Below are 21,369 nucleotides of genomic sequence, written 5' to 3' on the forward strand. Positions count from 1 at the left end.
CCTTGTGATCATGTAAGTTAATACTTAATAAACTCCCCTTTGTATATATATATTGTATATATATATCCCTTTGTGTATTATATATATTATATATGTGTGTGTATATATATATAAAATATAATATTATATTTATATATATAATGTAATATATATTATATATAATATAATATATATAATGTAATATATATTATATATTATAATATATATAATATAATATATATTTTATATATATATACACACACACATACACACACACACATATATGTATCCTATAAGTTCTGTCCCTCTAAGGAACTCTAATACAAGGTATATTGAGTTTGTGGAGCTTGTATGATACACAGATCCAAATGCCACATAAAACTTGCAAATATGCTCAGGACAGGCTTAGGGCTGGACATACAGATATAGGGGTAGTCAGTAAAGTGATCGGCCTGGCATGGTGGCTCATGCCAGTAATCCCAGCACTTTGGGAGGCTGAGGTGGGCGGATCAAGAGCTCAGGAGATCAAGACAATCCTGGCTAACACGGTGAAACCCCGTCTCTACTAAAATTACAAAAAATTACCCAGGCATGGTGGCCAGCGCCTGTAGTCCCAGCTACTCAGGAGGCTGAGGCAGGAGAATGGCATGAACCTGGGAGGTGGAGCTTGCGGTGAGCTCAGATTGTGCCACTGCACTCCAGCCTGGGCGACAGAGCGAGACTCTTGTCTCAAAAAAAAAAAAGAAGTGTTCATTGAAGCCACTGTAGATAGAATGGAGGATGAACTAAAGACATAACTCTAGAAGACAATTCTAGCTGAAAGTTAAATAAAGGAGGAAAATAAATAATTAGCAAAAATGAATGACACAAAAGGAATCCAAAAATAAAAGAGAATAAAGTCACCGATGCTGCCAAAAAGACTGTATCTAAGAAAGTATGGCACTTAGCAAAGACTGAATAAATGTTTTCTGAATGAATGAACAAAAATGAAAGGAATACATTTCGTTAAGTAGGCAGAATATAAAATGCTAGAGAGGTCAAGAAAATTAAATCATAATAAGGGTATAGATAAAAATACATAAGGTTGGAAAATGTGCTTATCCTTTGTCTTAGCAAGTGTATTTCTATGGATTTGTTGTGGAGCAACAATTACAAACATCAAGATATTTATCCATAGATATTTAAAAATAAAAAAAAAACCTATGTGTGTAAAAACAGAAAATTGGGATTCAATCATGTACTGGAACATTACTTAATCCTTTAAAATTATGATACAGATTAATATTTATACGTGTGAATGGATAATTTTATATACTTAAGTAAAAAAGGAAGTCTCAAAACAATAACACTCCTATTTTTCAAAAAAAAAATCTGTAGCTAAAGGTCAAAATATGAGCATAATAGGGTTAACAGTGGTTACCATGAAGAGGTAAGGTAATGAGTGTTGCTTTCTCCTTTTGTTTTCAGCATTCTTGAATTTTTCTACATAAACAAGAATTGTTTAATTAAATTAGAATTTTCAATTAGTTACTGTCTTCAATCAGTAATCGATCATTTTATTATTTTATTATTAACTTGAAAAAATAAATTCTAGATGTGTGTGTGTATGTATATATGTATACATGTATATATAAAATCCAAAATGTGGATGGTTTTGTCATCATGTTATATTCTAATTTCTGATATTAAAAAAAGATTACAAGAGGTAATTGTGAGATTATTTCTTGTTACTAAGGTTAATCACATTTAAGTCTAGTTAGCAACTGGGTCACTTGAAATAACTAACTTGGTGATTTGCTGTGAAGAAATACTAACAATTGGCTATGTTTGTTACTTGTTAAAATAACCAAACTGCTTTTAATTACACTAATTTTTAAAACAAATATGAATTTTTAACTTTTCATATTAAAGTCATCTCAGAGGTCAGACTTTTTTAACAAAGAAGCTAATGATGCATAAAACTGTTCATTGTACTATATATAAAACTTAGTGTTGGTGGGTAAATATAAAATAACAACAGCAAATGATTAATTTTAAAGGCTGTTCTGTAAGTAGAGACTCCCGAGTTTTGTTTTTAAGAAAATTAACAATAAATGGGCCACATTATAGTTTCAAATGAGCAAAGAAGAAATAGGTTTTAGAAGAACAATATTAACATTTTTAAACCATGTTAAATTTTAATATATATTTAACTAAGAGTTACTATATAAGATTTAAATTGTTAAAACCAAGTACATCTTTAGCATTGAGGACCATTCAAAGTAAAAAAAAAAAAAAAAAAAAAAAAAAAGCTGCAATTCTACAGCCTATAATAAAACTTAATGTGGTCAGTTTGATATGAAGAAAACTATTAATATTAAATGATGATATAATGTTTCCTCACCATATTTACAGCTTTTGTTTTGAAATAAAATGTCCAAGAAGGAATATAACATTCCTCTAAACCTACTAAAAATGGTTAAGAAAAATTTAAGCTGCTAAGCCTTGGGCAGTATCAAAAGTTTCCAGGCAACTGTTTTAATCAGTCAGCAGATTTAACAAATAAATGCTAACCAAATAACTCAAAACGATCTGGCAATGTGGTAGACACAAAAGTAGAAGAAAATGATACTCCCTTAGGAAACTGAAGTTTTATTCAGAAAGAAGAAATAAACTAAATATTAAATCTGTGGGAAGGACCATAAAGGCAAGAGACATGCAAAGAGAAGACAAGATCAGAATGGGCTATAAGTAATTCATAGAGCAAGCTTTGTGTTGAAGGATGGGTTGAATTTGTACAAGTAGACAAAAGCAAAGACAGTAGTCAAGACATTAAAAACAAGTATAGAAGCAAGAATAAATGCTGTTTTGTCCTTGAGGGAGATAAGCAATCTAACCTCCTCGGAGCATTAGTTCAGGCTAAGGAAGGGTAGGACCTATTGTACACAGGAAAGATAGAGATGTATTAGGGTAAGCCACACAATGGTGTCCAGAATTGCCAGTAACTTAAAACAATAAAAGATGGGTGAGGGCTTTATAAGAACGTGTTTCTTTTCTGCCTTAATTACCTCACAGTCTTTGATTAACTTATTATCTTACTCCTCACTAGATAACAAGGTTAAAGAGAATGAGCACCACATCTGATTCACACATCATTGCATCCCCCATACTAGCACAGTCTGTAGCTCAGAATACGTGTTCAATAAATACTGGTTGAGCAAATAAAGAAGAGTAAATTTTAAAATTGTAAATCTTACTGTATAATCATACATAAAAGGCACTTCATATATTAGGTCACTACACTGAAAAATGCAGATTAGCTTATTGCTTAATCACCCTCCTGGGGAGGGAGGAAGATAGGGTCTCTGACTCATGATGGTAGGTTAGGAAATGGGCAAAGGAACTACTTTTTAACACAGGTGGGGACAGGGGAAGTGGGCAGCTGATAAGAGCATGAATGTCTTCGTCTATCATAACAGAGTTGATCAATACTGTCCAAAAGTAAAAAATCACGCTCGAACCTCTTGAAATGTTTTACATAATGTTTTTTCTTTACCTTAGAGGAATCTCTTCGAAAATAATGACCCCTGGAGCGAAAAAACAGTTATTTGAAATTCAGCAATTCCTTCAGTCTCAGGCTGGGTCTTCTTTTTTTTGTTTTTCTATAAAATTCAGTTCAAATTTAAAGTGGCAAATGTACTATAATTCTATTTTTATAAAAGAATTTATTTTTATATATCTGTATATCTTTCTGTCTGTATATGTACAGAAGGATGTCTAGAATGATTTTCCACAGTGTTAATAATGACCGTTTTAGAATTACAAGGAATTTCATTTCATTATATTTAAGTTTCTGCATTGGTTAATTTATTTATAATAAAGATAAACTATTGTTTAAAAAAAACAGAAAAAAGTTATGATGACTTTCAAGATTAAGCAATTAAAGAGATGGTTGGTCATTTAACGAGATACAAATGAAAGATTTATTTTGTTTGTTCTTGTAGAAGGAGGTTTGGGAGACCCAAGAGTTCAATTTTCAACATGTTTAAAGGAGAAATGTATAAATTGAGATGTCAGAAGGCAGGTGTATATATAGGTTTGGTAGCTGAAAAGAGAGGTTTGGGCTAGAGATATAAATGGGGGCATCTACTAGCATATAAATGATATTTAAAGGCAAATGTTTAAGAGTAATAAATTAGGAGTAGAGTGCACAGAAAGCTAGGATCCTTGGTCCTGGGCCCAGGACTAAATCCTGAGTATTCCAACATTCAGAGGTTGCCTAGAGAATGAAAAAAAAAAAAAGAAAGAAAGAAAAAGAAACTGCAGCAATAAGAGTGTGTGACAGCACAGAAATGAAGAGAATTTTTTCACATAGGAAAAAAAAAATGGTCCCCTATATCAAATGCTACTGACAGATATAGTAAGATGAGAAAAGAGAAGAATGCACTAGATTCATTAGCATGGAAGTTACAAGTGATCTAGCGATGAGCAGGATGAATAGTTCTGACAAAATTATAAAGTCAATGTCAAATCAAAGTGAGTTGAGTAAATACGGGTGAGCAACTGAGGACAGTTGGTATAGACATATTTTGCTATATAGATCAGAGGCTGCAAGGAGACACAAGGTCAAGGATATTTCTTTGTATGGTTTGTTGTATTTCATTGTAAGATGGGACATATGAAGGCATGTCTTCACACTAATATGAATGATCTAGCATAAAAGGATAGGTTGGAAGAGGCAGAAAAGGGGTAGGGGTGAAGGAGGGAGGCTAATCAAAGGGGCACCCTTCTTGAGTATTAATCATTTACAGTGTAAGATTTGTAAGATCTTGGCAAATTAAAATTCAGAATTTTAAACAGAATGTGATGCTGTTCATGCCACATTTCACTAAGCCTCATATTAGCTTCATCTGAGTGTTGTGATAAATAAGTTGTACCAAGCATTACACTTAATGCTACTGCTACAGTTTTGAGGCAGAAGAAAATATAAAGTAAATGGAACAAGCAATGGTAAACATAGATTCAGACACATTAATGGATAATCCACTAAAGAGAAAGGTACAAGGAAGGCTTAACTAGAAACAAAAAAAAAAAATACTATGGGAATAAGAAAGAAACATATGGGTAAAAATCCCAAACACACAGAAACACAAGATTTATGAATAATGCAAAGCTATGATCTAGATTTATCACCATTAGATATAAATGATCAATAACAGACAGAAATTAATAGAAAAATGAAAGTAAATTATTAGCTTAAAATGTGTGACTTACAAATATACCTGAATTAAAGATTATTATGAATAGGAATCTCAAAACCTACATTTGTGAAAGAAAAACTTGTTAAAATGCAAATAAAGTTAAAATACAAACTTTTCCTCAAAAAGTAATTTTGTCATTTTTTCTCTTTTTGAATGCTGATACAAAACAAGCAAATTACTAGGTAGCATGTTTATGACTACTGAGATACCAAAAAAATGAAGACAAAAATTATTAGTAAAACACAAAAACAGCACAGGTCAAGTAGATATAAAGAAAGACATGAAGAACTGCTATTAGAACTATTACTACTACTGTTTTTACAGTGTTTTCTGTGTGCCAGGTACTATTTTAAGCCTTTTTAATTTTTCATATCAATTATGACAATAACTCTGTAAGGAAAATACTGTAATTATCCTCCACTTCACACATGAGTAACTGAGACCCTATCTCACACAACCAGTAAAGAGCATGCAGTTTGACCACAAAGTCCATGTTGCTAACCACCATACTGCACTATTCTTTATCTATCAACAATGGGATAGTAAATTCTTTACAGTAGGATAGAATGATAACATTTGGATATTATGAGAAAGCACACACTACGAAAATTAATGTATGTTATTCCCAGGAGCATTTCACTTCTTGGATTGCTTTTTATATAACTTAATAAAGTCTTACTGTTAAATCTTCTTCCAAAGAACACTACAGAAAATATTATTCCATATAAGCAAGAACATATACAGGAAAAAAAAAAAAAAGACATTTACTCAGTATATCAACAACAAGAGGCCAAAATCGATGTTCTGTAACTGCAAAACTCAGAAACATACTTGCTATGCAAAAGGAAATTCTATTGAATGGAGTTTTTCCTAGTTTCCTCCATCAAAACTTGTTATCTGATGTATCTGAGACTATAGACTGAAAATTAAAATTTAATGTGAAAACACATTTTGAGATAAAGGGCACACCACCCAAAGAACTATAATAGCAGCACCTTTGTTATACCTTCTTTGTACTATAAAGTCCAAACACGAAGCTCATCTATTAATATACAGTTAAAAGATAAAAATATACTATCATCAGATAATTCTCCTTTAGAAAAATAATTGCTTCCTTTCTTAGGTGGTGAATTATCATCGATCTCCCTCAAGTCTAAAAAAGTTACTTTGCTAATAGAAAAGAAAGAAAAATCATGAAACTATGAAAACAGAAAATTTCCTTAATTCAGCTGATTTTAAAGGTAGTAATTTACAGGAAGGGAAGCAAATTATATGTTTACATATGACCAAAAGACTGTGAATTTCACAAGTCCCTGTAGCCCTACCAACTATGCCTTATTTCCCATTTGAACATGGGAAATAAAATGTCAAGGAATCTGAACTCAACTAGAAAGAATTAAACTTCAGGCAAAGTAAAGTTGGAAAGTAATGATTAACACCAAAGAGCAAAACTTGGGCCTCAGGATAAATCACCCATTTCTAGGCCTCTTTTAAGGGTATATTGTGAGAAGAGTCTAACCAAATACCAACCCAGGGAAGGTCAAATTGACTCCTGAGCAAACTAAATGAAATAGTCCCTAAAATGCCTCTATTAAATTAAGGAATGGGAGATACTGTAATAATACAGAATCCAAATTTAGACAAAGTCCACGGTACAAATATCTAATTGCTATAATGTACTTTGTCTATAATGTTACAGGAAGACAAATTACCTTTAAGCATGCTTTTAAATATTAGCTAATTTTAAATACTTTTTTAAAGAATACAGGACAAACGCTTATTTTTTGTGGAACATAAAATATAATATCAAAAGTAAAATGTAGCACTTTACCTTAGACCAAAGATATGGGATTGTTCATAGTTGAATAAAGAACGAATCTTAGCTTCAGAATTCAAAATTATAAGTCTATCAATAATATCCTGAAAAAGAGAGACAAAGCGAGACTGTACTTAACTGAAATCATTTAAAGAAAATTAAATCAACAACAATTTATTTAGATTTGTGGCTCTCAAATTTGGCTTTACAAGGAAATCACCTGGGGAGCTGTAAATAATAATGAAGAAGAAAGAAGAAGGAGGAGAAGGAAGGAAGAGGAGAAGGAAGGAGGAGGAGGAGGAGGAGAAGAAGAAGAGAAGAAGGAGAAGAAGGAGAAGGAGAAGGAGGAGGAGAAGGAGGGGGGGAGGAGGAGGAGAATGAGGAGGAGGAGGAGGAGGAGGAGAAGAAGAAAGAAGAAGAAGAAAGAAAGAAGAAAGAGAAGGAGAAGAAGAAGAAAGAGAGAAGAAGAAGAAAGAGAAGAAAGTGAGAAGAAGAGAGAAGAAAGAAAGAGAAAAGGAAGAAGAAAGAAGAAAGAAGAAGGAGGAGGAGGAGGAGAAGGAGAAGGAGAAGCAGAAGCAGCAGCAGAAGAAGCAGAAGCAGAAGAAGCAGAAGCAGAGGAAGAGGGAAGAAGAAGAAGAAGAAGAGGAAGAGGAAGAGGAGGAAGAAGAAGAAGAAGAAGAAGAACAACAACAACAACAACAACAACAACAACAACAACAAGAAGGCAACCTAGGTCCTAACCCTCAAAGTTTCTGAATTAACTGGTCTGAGTGTGGCCTAGATTTACATTAGGACTGTAAAAGTTTCCGAAGTGAATCCAGTATTCACCCAAAGTGGAAAACACTGATTTTGACCCTACTCTGGCACTAGTGAGAACCTTATGCCATCAGTTAAATACTGATAAATTGCCAAAAATGTAAACTACTTTGAAAAACAAATATAAAATCCACAAATTAGAAGAATGAACAACGGATCAAAATGTATCTAGTAACTAGATTTTCTTAATAGAGATTATCTGACTCATGTAAATCAGTGGTTTCCAACCCTGGTTGAACATTAGAATCACGTAGGGAACTTAAAAAAGATACACAGGTGCCCAGGCTCAACCCCGGGCCGATTAAATCACTATGTCTAGGGGTGGAAATCTGGCATTAATACTCTTTTAAAAGCTCCCTGTAATTGTTCCAGTGTGTAGCCAAGGCTTCAAAACTACTGATGCAAATATACACAGAATATGATGATCTAGGTGCCAGCAGTTGTTCTAGCACTGAAAATTTTAGCCAACCACACAATTTTGAACATGTTTTAAAAGGCTTTCTTGGCCAGGTGTGGTGGCTCATGCCTGTAAACCCAGCACTTTGGGAGGCCGAGGTGGGCGGACCACGAAGTCAGGAGTTCCAGACCAGCCTGGCCAACATGGTGAAACACCGTCTCTAGTAAAAATACAAAAATTAGCCAAGTGTGATGGTGATGGGTGCCTGTAATCCCAGCTACTTAGGAGGCTGAGGCAGGAGAATTGCTTGAACCCAGGAGGCGGAGGTTTCAGTGAGCCAAGATCGCGCCACTGCACTCCAGCCTGGGTGACAAAGCAAGACTCTGTCTCAGAAAAGAAAAAAAAAGGAAGGCTTTCTTTCTACAATGCCCTGCTTTTACATACATCTTTGGGTTCAGGCCTAAGAAATTTATTCATAGACAAATACCTATCTCTCTCATTGCTCATTTTCCTGACCAAGAAACTTGCTAGTCTCCAGTGAGTTTAAATTCAGGATATTTCTGTTACCAATAGGGCAAAAGAAGAAAGGTTTTACTAGGGAGTAAAGTCACATAATATTTATTAAGGAATTTGTGGCTTATGATACAAAGACTGTTTCATCAAATTAAAAAAAAGAGGCAAAGGAATGAGTTTGTAAAAAGAAAATAATAGATATTTCAAAATCACATTTGAAAAATACCAATCAAATACTGATCAATACTAATACAACAACTGGATTGTGGGTAAAGCTACCTAGTAAAAATTTGTACCCAACATATAAGAATGTATTTACCATTCTATAGATTATTTTGTAGAAGTGTGTAAATAATACTAGCATGAGAGTTTAAATTGATAAATATTAATAAACTACCTAGTCATGATGAATAAAAAGACTACTATTTTTAAATGATCTGTTGCTGTTATCTACTACTTTGCTGGGCAGTACTTGCTTCAAACATTACAATAGAATGTGAGCTAAACAACTCATATTCATATTCCCAGCTGCACAGTCATTCTCATTAATTGCATCACGACTCTTTCTGTCTCCTTTAACCTCTCTACTTTTTCCTGAATTAGCTACATGACAGAGCCACAGAGATTGCTATGACTTGCTCAAGCATCTGAATACTATTAAATAAATAGTCTTTGCCCTGGACATAGTGATGAAACTTGTTTACTATCTACCTATTCTGCAAATAGGCAAATGTTTTATTACTTAATAATTATTGTAATTTTAGAGAAACGACCTTATCACTATTTTTAACCACTGTTAATCTTCACAGAACAATGTAGAATTGATTAGGAATCATTAACCTTCTTGTACCTGAGGTGAGAGAGGTTGCCAATTAGTTCCATGCATAGTAGTTTCTAAAAGTATTATAATAAATATTTCTTCAATGGTAGGGAATTCATATAGGTGACTGAAATTTGCACAGCTATTTGAATATAATGCAGAGCTCAAACTATTTGACAGCCAGTGACATCTTGTAACTGAGATTCTAGTTCTGAATCTAAGTACTAGGTACTGTTAGAATAAAAATGATAGACTGTATTACCAACAAGCTAATGGAAGAGTAGATTACAGTAATCTATCAATGAGAATGCATTTTCAAAGAGCAAATGTTACGGCAAATAATTTTTTCAAAGAATAAGATTACACTGATATATCACCACTTAGGGAAGAAAACAAAACTCCTGGGAAGCCTCATGGAGAGCTTCAGTTTCTAAGCACCATAACGTGTCAATAAGGAAATCAGCTTCCTAAATCAAGAAGCAGCTTCGCAGCAACAAACTAGTGCAAGAAGACCTGGGACTTACAAAAAGTAGACAGAAATTCTGTATCTTTTTAAAAGATACTGTCCAGCTTGACAATATTTTCAATAACCTACTAGGTCAGACTGAGGCCATAGTGGAAAAACAAAAAGGAGTATCAATTCTATATAAAGATATGTTTGAGTGCCTACTGTTTACAACTGCCTCAATAGCCAGGTTTGGGCTATGTGACTGACTTGTTTTATTGAAGAAATAGGCAAGTGAACGGTGAGGACAGGTCAAATGTAATGTCCCAGTAGTTCTGCACTTCCACTTCTAGAAGTGGCTTATGATTGGTTAGCCTATGAATAAAACTAAGCTAATCAAACTCCTTCCTTGGGATTTTTCAACATGGAAAAGTAGAGGAAAAGGTTGCTCTCCTGTTTGGGGTTATAGAGAGTTAAATGGTGACCCCTCATACACACATAAAAAAAAAAAAAAAAAAAGATATGTCCAGGGCCTAATCCCCAGAACCTGTAAATGTCACCCTATTCAGAAAAAGAGTCATTGCAGAGGTTAAGAGTCTTGCGGTATGTATTAGTCCATTCTCACGCTGTTAATAAAGAGAGCTGGGTAATTTATTTTTTTTTTTTTTAAAAAAAAACGACATTTAATTAACTCACAGTTCAACATGGCTGGAGAGGCATCAGGAAACTTACAATCATGGTGGAGGGGAAAGCAAACACATCCTTCTTCACATGGCAGCGGGAAGGAGAAGTGTGGAGCAAAGTGGAGTATAAGTGAAGTTCTCCATTTTTGAAATGCAAAAGGACACAGGACAAAGACTCCGGTGTAGCCTCCAGAAACTACAAAGAAGTCCCTAGCTAACAGCCACAGAAAATTCAGGCACACCATGCTGGACTTCTGACCTACAAAACTGTGAGTTAATAAAGAGGTGTTGTTGTAATCCACTGGATTTGTAAGAATTTGTTATACGACAATAAAAAAAAATACAGACACACTGGCAAGTACAACATAAGCCAAGGCTATTAATTTTGGCATCATTTATAATAATAAAAGACTTGAAAGAACCCAAGTGTCCACCAATAAAGGCTGGATAAACTCTAGCACATCCACATAATGGACTATTAGGCAACTGTGGCGGGGAGGAAAGGATAAGAAACAGCTCTGTATACTGCTATAAAGTCATCTCCAAGACAACTAATAGAAAAATGCAAAGGGCAGGTGAGTATAGTGGGCTATATTTCACTTACATCTAGAGGGAAAGAATATATGTATTTTTTCAAATTTCTAAAGAGTTGTGTTTATTCTAACAAAAATAAACGTCACTTTCAGTTATCAGGGATAACTTAACTAATAGAGTTAGAACAATTTTTCTTAAATGATTTTTATTTAATTCTAAGAACACTTTTATTATCACTACAGTATTCTGTTATATTTTGATTTCACGGTACTAGTGATGGATAAACTGGTTTGTACAATCTTTCTTTAATTCATTTTTTATTTCAATAGGCTTTGGGGGAAACAGATGGTGTTTGGTTACATGAATAAATTATTAAGTGGTGATTTCTGAGATTCTAGTGAACCCATCACCCAAGCAGTGTACACTGTACACAATGTGTGTAGTCTTTTATCCCTCACCCATCTCCTACTCTTTCCCCTCGAGCCCCCAAAGGCCACTGTATCATTCTTATGCCTTTGCATCCTCATAGCTAAGATCCCATATCTGGGTGAGAACATATGATGTTTGGTTTTCCATTCCAGTGTTACTTAGCTTAGAATAATAGTCTCCAATTCCATCTAGGTTGCTGTGAATGCCATTATTTCATTCCTTTATTATGGCTTAGTAGTATTACATGGTACATATATACCACATTTTCTTTATCCACTTGGTGATTACCCAGCCCCATACAAGTAAAATGCTGTGGAAGACCCACTGGAGAGACTACACCCCTCACTGGTTTGGGGAACATCACTGTCCCAGTGGAACCTTGACCGCACCCTGGAGCCCTACTCTTCCTCTCTGAACCTGAGCCAAACTGTGAGTGTCACAGAGCAAGGATAGTATGTGCTCCACTCAACAATGTACACACAGTTCCTCAATCACAGTGCTGAGCAAATGGCAGGCACTCCCTGTGTATCTGCTGAATAAATAAATGAATGAACAAACCCAGCACACATACACACACACACACACACACTCACACACCACACATACACACACGACAAAAGGGATGTAATTACTGACCTAACAGAAATACAAATAACAATCAAAGACTACTATGAACACCTCTATGCAAACAATCTAGAAAACCTAGAAGAAAGGATAAATTCCTGGACACATATGCCCCCACAAGACTGAACCAGGAACAAAGTGATTCCCAGAAAAGGCCAATAACAAGCTCCAAAATTGAATAAGCAATAAATAGCCTACCAACCAGAAAAAGCCCAGGACCAGGTGGATTCACAACTGAATTCTACCAGATATACAAGTAAGAGCTGGTACCATTCCTAATAAAATTATTCCAAAAAAATTGCAGAGAAGTACTCCTACCTAACTCATTCTATAAGGCCAGCATCATTCTGATAACAAAACCCGGCAGAGACACGACAAATAAAACTTCAGGTCAATATCTTTTTTTTTTTTTTTTGAGATGGAGTTTCACTCTTGTTGCCCAGGCTGGAGTGTAGTGGCATGATCTCGGCTCACTGCAATCTCTGCCTCCCGGGTTCAAGCAATTCTCCTGCCTCAGCCTCCTGGGTAGCTGGGATTACAGGCATGTGCCACCACACCTGGATAGTTTTATATTTTTAGTAGAGATGGGGTTTCACCACGTTGGTCAGGCTGGTCTCAAACTCCTGACCTCAGACCTCAGGTGATCCACCTGCCTCAGGCCCCCAAAATACTGGGATTACAGGCGCAAGCCACTGTGCCCAGCCCAGGCCAATATCTTTGACGAACTTGATGCAAAAATCCTCAACAAAATACTTGCAAATGAAATACAGCAGCACATCAAAAAAACTAATCCACCACCATCAAGTAGGCTTTACCCCTTGGATGCAAGGTTGGTTCAACATATGCAAATCAATAAACAAAAAAATCAATAGACAAAAACCAAATGATTATCTCAATAGATGCAGAAAAGGCTTTCAATAAACTTCAACATCCTTCGCGTTAAAAACTCTCAATAAACTAGATATTGAAGGAAGATATCTCAAAATAATAAGAACCTTCTATGACAAACCCACAGCCAACATCATACCATTCAGGCAAAAGCAGGAAACATTCTCCTTGAAAACTGGCACAAGACAAGGATGTCTTCTCTCGCCATCCCTATTCAACATGGTATTGAAAGTCTTGGCCAGAGCAATCAGGTAGGAGAAACAAATAAAGGTCATCCAAATAGGAAGACAGGAAGCGAAACTATCCCTGTCTGCAGAGAGCATGATTCTGTATCTAGAGAACCCCAGAGTCTTGGTCCAAAAGCTCCTTCAGCTGATAAACAACTTCAGAAAAGATTCAGGATACAAAATCCATGCACAAAAATCACTAGCATTCCTATACTCCAATAACAGCCAAGTCAAGAGCCAAATCAGGAATTCAATCCTATTCACAGCTGCCACAAAAATAATAAAATAAAATAAAATAAAATAAAATAAAATAAAATACCTAGGAATACAGCAAACCAGGAAGATGAGAGAACTCTACAATGAGAATTACAAAACACAGCTTAAAGAACTCAGAGATGATATAAACAAATGGAAAAATATTCGATGCTTATGGATAGAATCAATATCATTACAATGGGCATACTGCCCAAAGCAATTTATAGATTCAGTGATATTCCTATCAAACTAACAATGACATCCTTCACAGAACTATAAAAAACTATTTGAAAATTCATATGAAACCAAAAAAGAGCCTGAATAGCCAAGGCAATCCTAAGCAAAAAGAACAAAGCTGGAGGCATCATGTTACCTGACTTGGAAGGACTATAGTAATCAAAATAGTATAATATTGGTACAAAAATAGACACATAAACCAGTGGAACAGAATAGAAAGCCCAGCAATAAGACTGCACACTTACAACTATCTGATCATCAACAAAGTTGACAAAAACAAGCAATGAGGAAAGAACTCCCTGTTTGATAAATGTGCTGAGATAACTGGCTAGCCATAAGCAGAAAACTGAAACTGGACCCCCTTTCTTTATATCATATACAAAAATTAGGTCAAGATGGATTAAAGACTTAAATGTAAAACCCAAAACTATAAAAACCCTGGAAGACAATATGGGCAATACCATTCTGACATACAAATAGGCATTGCCTTTGGATGCTTGGAGTGTTGATTCACCAGCTGGAAACCTGTGTGGTCTGTGGCACCTTTGCCTGAATTTTGCTCAGTCCCACTGGGCTCATTCCACCCACTCGGCCTGGCAAGCTGTGCTCAGCTCAGGCTACCAACTCAGATCCCATGCCTGCCCAGGATGAGCCAGACATGAAGCAGTGAGGGTTACGTGTATGAGCGAATGAGCACGGGGTCCAGCCACTGCTCAAAACCAGGCGTGCCAGCTGCAGCAGGGTGGGCAGCTCCAGGCACCAGCATGGGTGCCAGCTTCCTGTGAGGCTGCAGCTGGACCAGGCATAAAGCAAGCAGCTTCTAGTACGGGCACCAGGGAACACAGCAGTGCCCAAAATCCTGGAGATGCCAGAAACCACAGAGCCCCAAAGAGGGTATCACAGCCATGGATCAAGGATCTCCTAGATCTGGGCTACCTGAAGGGCTAAAGCTCTTCTCCCTTTCTCTCTTCTCTCCTTCTCATTGCCCACAACAGGGTGAGCATGAGCAGGAGGCATGTTTCAGCCCTGTTTGTGTTACTGCTCTTTCAGTCTTCCCATTTGGTGGGTCCCAAGTTCTTGTCCCACATCCAGGAAGAATGAGGTATGTAGACAACTGGAGGGTGAGCAAAGCAAAGAGGTGCTTTATTGAGCAACAATACAGCTCTCAGGAGACCAGAAGTGGGTAAAGACTTCCTGCAGGGTGGTCATCCTGATGTCTGCTCAGCACTCAGCTGAGAGGAGATGCAGAGTGCATAGCTCCTCTCCACAGGCAGGGCGTCCCAACATCTGCCCAAGTCTGGCTGAGTCTGGGGCTTTTATGGGCTTCAGAGGGATCAAAGTGCATGCTGATTTGTCCATGGGCAACCACAGTCAGGCTTGGAAAAAGCACCATAAGTCCTCACTCCAGTCTGCAGAATTGGCAGCCTGGCCCTCATACTTCAGGCCAACCCCGGCTTGAAGGTGGGGCTTCACCAGGGACCCACCACTATCTACCCACAGGCAGCTGAGTGCCTGCAGCTGTGCCTGGGAGGGTGGGACTCCCACCAGCTCCATGGGGCATGCAGGCCCAGCCTTGCCTTCCAAAATGAAGCTGACATCATGGCAGCCACTGCTCCAGATGGGCCACCACTGCCATCAATTTCACGACAAAGACACCAAAACCAATTGTGACAAGAGCAAAAATTCACAAATGGGATCTAATTAAAGTGCTTCCTCACAGCATAAGTATCAACACACTAAACAGACAATCTACAGTATGAGAGAAAATATTTACAAACTATGCATCTGACAAGTATCTACTATCCAGCATCTATAAGAAACTTAAAGAAATTTGCAAAAAAAAAAATCCCATTAAAAGGTGGGCAAAGGACATGAACAGGCACTTTTCAAAAGAAGACATATATGCGGCCAAGAAGCATATGAAAAAAGCACAATATTACTGATCATTAGACATGCAAATCAAAACTAAAATAAGATGCCATCTCACACCAGTCAGAGGGGCTATTATCAAAAGAGTAAAAGAGTAACAGATGATGGTGAAATTGTCGAGAAAAGAGAACACTTATACACTGTTGCTGAGAGTATAAATTAGTTCAACCATTGTGGAAAGCATTCTGGCAATTGTCCCCAAAGAGCGATAAATAGAACTAGCATTCAACCCAGCAATCCCATTACTGGGTGTGATGGTTAACACTGAGTGTCTACATGTTGAATCGAAGGATGCAAAGTATTGATCCTGGGTGTGTCTGTGAGGGTGCTGCCAAAGGAAATTAACATTTGAGTCAGTGGGCTGGGGAAGGCAGACCCACCCTTAATCTGATGGGAACCATCAAATCAGCTGCCAGCAAATATAAAGCAGGCAGAAAAACATGAAAAGACAAGACTGGCATAGCCTCCCAGCCTACATCTTTCTCCCGTGATGGATGCTTCCTTCCCTCAGACGTCAGACTCCAAGTTCTTTAGTTTTGAGATTCAGACTGGCTCTCCTTGCTCCTCAAGCTTGCAGGCAGCCTATTGTGGGACCTTCTGACTGTGTAAGTTAATACTTAATACACTCCCCTTTATATGTATACTTTTATCTATCCTATTAGTTCTGCTCTCTAGGGAACCCTGACTAATATAGATTTTGGTACCAGGAGTAGTTCTAGAGGAAGAGAATATTAAGGTTGGAATTCTTTCATTGGTTTTGGGGTTTCTGGAGGACTCTACTTCTAAAAGTATGGAGAACACTGATAGTCATTGGTGTGAACTGTTGGTGTGAAGAGTTATGCAAAATAAATGCATTTGACACTCCTGATTCACCGCTCATGAGAGGCAAGGAATTTAGTGACTCTATATGTAATATGTTTGACCATATGTGGAAAACCAAGGAACATAATGGAGCTGGTTGGTTGCTTCTAAGTTCAGTGAACAAAGTGATGAAAGAAAATGATAAACTCAGATTCTGTCTCCTGGCTTCAGAAGAAGATACTGACCCTCAAATCTGCTAAAATTGCCCTGGTTGAGAGTTTCATTTCCTGCAGAGAAAGAGCTGAAATTGTGGAAAAACAGACATAAGTTCTTATCACGTGAGTGGCCGACCTGCAACAAAAGCTGCATGCACAGCCTCGCCAGGTGTCTACTGTTAAAGTGAGGGCATTGATTGGAAAAGAATGGGACCCTACTACTTTGAATGGGGACATGTGGGAGGACCCCGTAGAACTGGGGACAATAAGTTTGTACACTATGATGAACCTTTTTTTGCCAGAAGAAACAGCTTCCCCATCCCCAGTAGTGGCAACATCCCCTCCCCAACCCATGGTGCCATCAGCCGTTTCACTTTTGTCTGAGGAGATAAACCCTGCACTGCCTGAGGCAAAAGTGATGGCTTCCCCTGAGGCAGTTGTCAGGCAAAAGAATGTTGATTCTCCTCAGGAGCTACCCCAACACCCCGTTTCCTTCTAGACCTATAACTGCACTAAAGTCCTGCAGGCCCCTAAAGGTGAGGTTGACTGACCGCATGATCTATGAGGAAACGCACTACACTCAAAAGAACTGCTTGAGTTCTCCAATTTACATAAACAGAAATCTGGAGAACAGGCATGGAAATGGATATTAAGGGTATGGGATAATGGTGGGAGGAACACAGAGTTGAATCAGGCTGAATTTATTGCTTTGGCCCAACTAAGTAGGGACTCTGCATTTAATGTTGCAGGTTGAGGAGTTGAACAAGGTTCTAAATGTTTAGTTGCTCAGTTAGCTGAAATATGGATTAAAAGATGGCCCAATGTGAGCAAGTTGGAAATGCCTGATGTCCCTTGGTTTAATATAGAGGAAAGGATCTCAAGTCTTAGGGAGATTGAGATGGTGAAGTGGATTAGTCACTTTAGATCTACTCATCCCAGCTGGGAGGTTCCAGAAGCTATACCCTTGACCAATGCCTTGCGAAATAGATTTGTGAGGGCCTCACCTACATCTTTGAAGAGCCCTGTAATCGCTCTTCTCTGTATGTCAGATCTAAATGTGGGAACCAAATTCATTCAACTACAAAATTTAAATAAAATAAGAATAATTGAATCCTGAGGTGGTGGGGGCCAAGGGGTGGCACTCAACCGTCAAAGGCCAGATGGGTGTAGCTACTGTAATGGACACCAGAGACAAAGCAGCAATCAGAATACTCCAACTCCTGTTGAGCTCTGGCACTGGCTAATCACGGTGTTCCTAGAAGTGAAATTGATAGGAAGCCTACTGCGTTCCTACTTCATTAATATAAGCAGAAAACTTCTAGGTCGAATGGACAAAAGACTAATTTGAATTACAAAAACAGAGAATCGTGGCCCCTCAATCAATTTCCAGACGAGCCAGTTTACAGACTCAGAACCCCTTGAATGAAGGGGAGGCCGGGTTCCCTTGAGGAAGGACCCCACTATATTACTGGCAATTTATGCTGTGAATTTTTCTCCCATCCTTCCCCAAGGAGACCTCCGGCCTTTTACCCAGGGCAACAGCGCACTGGGGAAAGGAAAATGATCAGACATTTTGGGGACTACTGGACATTGGCTCTGAGCTGATGTTGATTCCAGGGGACCCAAAATGTCATTGTGGTCCTCCAGTTAAAGTAGTGGCTTATGGCCATCAGGTAATTAACAGAGTTTTACCTCAGGTCCAACTTACAGCGTGTACAGTGGATCTCTGGACTCACCCTGTAGTCTCTTCCCCAATGCCAGAATACATAATTGTCATAGACATACTTAGCAGCTGGCAGAACCCCCACATAGGCTCTCTGACTGGTAAGGTGAGGGCTATTATGTTGGGAAAGGCCAAATAGAAGCCATTACAACTGCCTCTACCTAGAAAAATACTAAATCAAAAATAATATTGCATCCCTGGAGAAACTGCAAAGATTAGTGCCACCATCAAGGACTTGAAAGACGCAGGGATGGGGATTCCTAATACAGCCCCATTCAACTCTCCCATTTGGCCTGTGCAGAAGACAGATGGATCTTGAAGAATGCTACTGGATTATCCTAAGTTTAACCAAGTGGTGACACCAACTGCAGCTGCTGTACCAGATGTGGTTTCATTGCTTGAGTAAATTAACACATCTCCTGGTATGCAGCCACTGACTTGGCAAATGCCTTTATCTCTGTTCCTGTCCGTAAGGCCCACCAGAAGCAATCTGCCTTCAGCTGGCAAGACCAGCAATATACCTTTACTGTCCTACCTCAGAAGTATATCAACTCTCCGGCTTTGTGTCATAATCTTATCCAGAGAGAACTTGGATAAGGTGAGACATGGAATCAACCTAAATGCCCATCAATGACAAATTGAATAAAGAAAATGTGGACATATATACCATAGAATACTATGCAGCATTTAAAAAGAACAAGATCATGTCTTTCATGGGAACATGGATGGAGCTGCAGACAATCTAATGCACGAACAAAAAATCAAATACCACATGTTCTCAGGTATAAGTGGGAGCTAAATGATAAGAACTCATGGACACAAAGAGGGGAACGTCAGACACTGGGGCCTATTAGAGGGTAGGGGGTGGAGAAGGGAGAGGAACAGAAAAGATAACTATTAGGTACTAAGCTTAGTACCTGGGTGATGAAATAATCTGTACAAAAAATCTCTGTAACATGAGTTTACCTATATAACAATCCTACACATGTACCACTGAAGCCAAAATGAGAGTTTTTTTAAAAAAGAATACAAAAAGAAAACAAGATCAAGGTGTTAGGGAGGCACATTCTATCAGGTAATTTGTTGCCTATCGAGAGGGACGAATCAATAATGATTTCTAGGTTTCTGGTTCATTAAATTGTGTGGCTAATAGTACTGAGAAAAACAGGAAACAGAACTGATTTGGGAAAGAGAAAACATTACATTCAATTGTAGACACAGTAAGACTAAGATGCCTGTGACTGTTCCAGATGCCCATTGTCTGGTAGGGTTCTAAATATAAAACTGGCAGTCAAGTCATACAGGTCAAAGAGTTGTCAGTGTGTAACTGAAGGCATGGAATTGGATGAGATCACTCTGGAGGCCATAGGACAAACAAAGCAAAAGAAGTCTATAAAGACAACTACGCAGGAGAGACCAGAAAAGAAGGAAGAGAACAAGAAGTAAGTAATGCCACAGCCATAGAAACAGAATTGCACTAAGGAGTGGACAAACCATGTCAAATATTCCAAAGTGGTAAATTAAGTTAAAGAGGGTGGGGATGTGACATGATTTGGTTGTGTCCCCACCCAAGTCTCATCTTGAATTGTAGTTCCCATAATCCCCACATGTGACGGTTAACACTGAGTGTCAACTTGATTGGATTGAAGGATGCAAAGTTTTGATCCTGGGTGTGTCTGTGAGGGGGTTGCCAAAGGAGATTAACATTTGAGTCAGTGGGCTGGGAAAAGCAGACCCACACTTAATCTGGGTAGGCACCCTCTAATCAGCTGTCTGTGTGCCTAGAATATAAAGCACGCAGAAAAATGTGAAAAGACTATACTGGCCTAGGCTCTCAGCCTACATCTTTCTCCCCTTGATATACAGATACACATATATAGATATATAGAGAGATCTATCCTATTAGTTCTGTCCCTCTAAAGAACCCTGACTAATACACCATATGTCATGGAAGAGACGTGGTGGTAACTGAATCATGGGGGCAGTTACCCCCATGCTGCTTTCATGATAGTGAGTTATCATGAGATATGATGGTTTTATAAGGGACTTTTCCCCCTTTGCTCAGCACTTCTCTTGCCTGCTGCCATGTGATGAAGAATGTGTTTTCTTCCCCTTCCACCATGATTGTAAGTTTCCTGAGATCTCCCCAGCTGTGCTGAACTGTGAGTCAACTAAACCTCTTTCCTTTATAAACTACCCAGTCTCAAGTATGTCTTTATTAGCAGCATGACAGACTAATACAGGGAGGTTCCATTAGATTAGGGAATTACATATTTATTGAGTTTTGGCAGAACAATTTAAGTTACGTAGTTAGGCAAAGATGCCAGATTATGGTGGCTTCCATGGTTGATAGAAGAGAAAGAAATAGAGACTTAAAGCACAGGCAAATTTTTCAGGAAGCTTAGGGTGGAGGGGAAGAAAGCAAGCTACAGTGTGGTAAATAAAAGAAGGCATAGATCAAAAGAGTTGTTTGTTTTAAAAGGAACTCATACACATGTTTAAATCATGAAAGAAGGCAGTGATCTTTCTACAGGGTTAAAATATAATGCCTTTGGGAGAAACAGAGTCATATAACTGCAGTTAACTGTCTTAAGACCAAACAGAAAACAAATTTTTCCATAAGTGGAAAGATATATTTGAATATGCCCCACAGAGATACATGAAAACAAGAGAACAAACATTGAAGCCATCATTTTGGACTATATCATAAAACTAATTTGTACTTGTTTGCCATAATCAATCTCGATAAAACCAATCATATTAGAACAATTATTTTCACTGGATGCGTATAATGTGCT

The 21,369-nt window shown here is 37.8% G+C and overlaps 1 protein-coding gene across 1 annotated transcript in view; it reads right to left on the reverse strand.

Annotated features, from left to right (window-relative positions):
* The window catches only part of TBC1D32 (TBC1 domain family member 32), a 274,963-nt gene that overhangs the window by 123,954 nt on the left and 129,640 nt on the right, over positions 1-21,369 (reverse strand). Inside the window, exon 23 of the mRNA XM_058435533.1 lies at positions 7,051-7,139. Coding sequence (XP_058291516.1) covers positions 7,051-7,139 — 89 coding nt within the window. The remainder of the gene's footprint in view (positions 1-7,050; positions 7,140-21,369) is intronic.

Source organism: Hylobates moloch, unplaced genomic scaffold (assembly GCF_009828535.3).
Source record: "Hylobates moloch isolate HMO894 unplaced genomic scaffold, HMol_V3 SCAFFOLD_2, whole genome shotgun sequence".
Taxonomy (NCBI): domain Eukaryota; kingdom Metazoa; phylum Chordata; class Mammalia; order Primates; family Hylobatidae; genus Hylobates; species Hylobates moloch.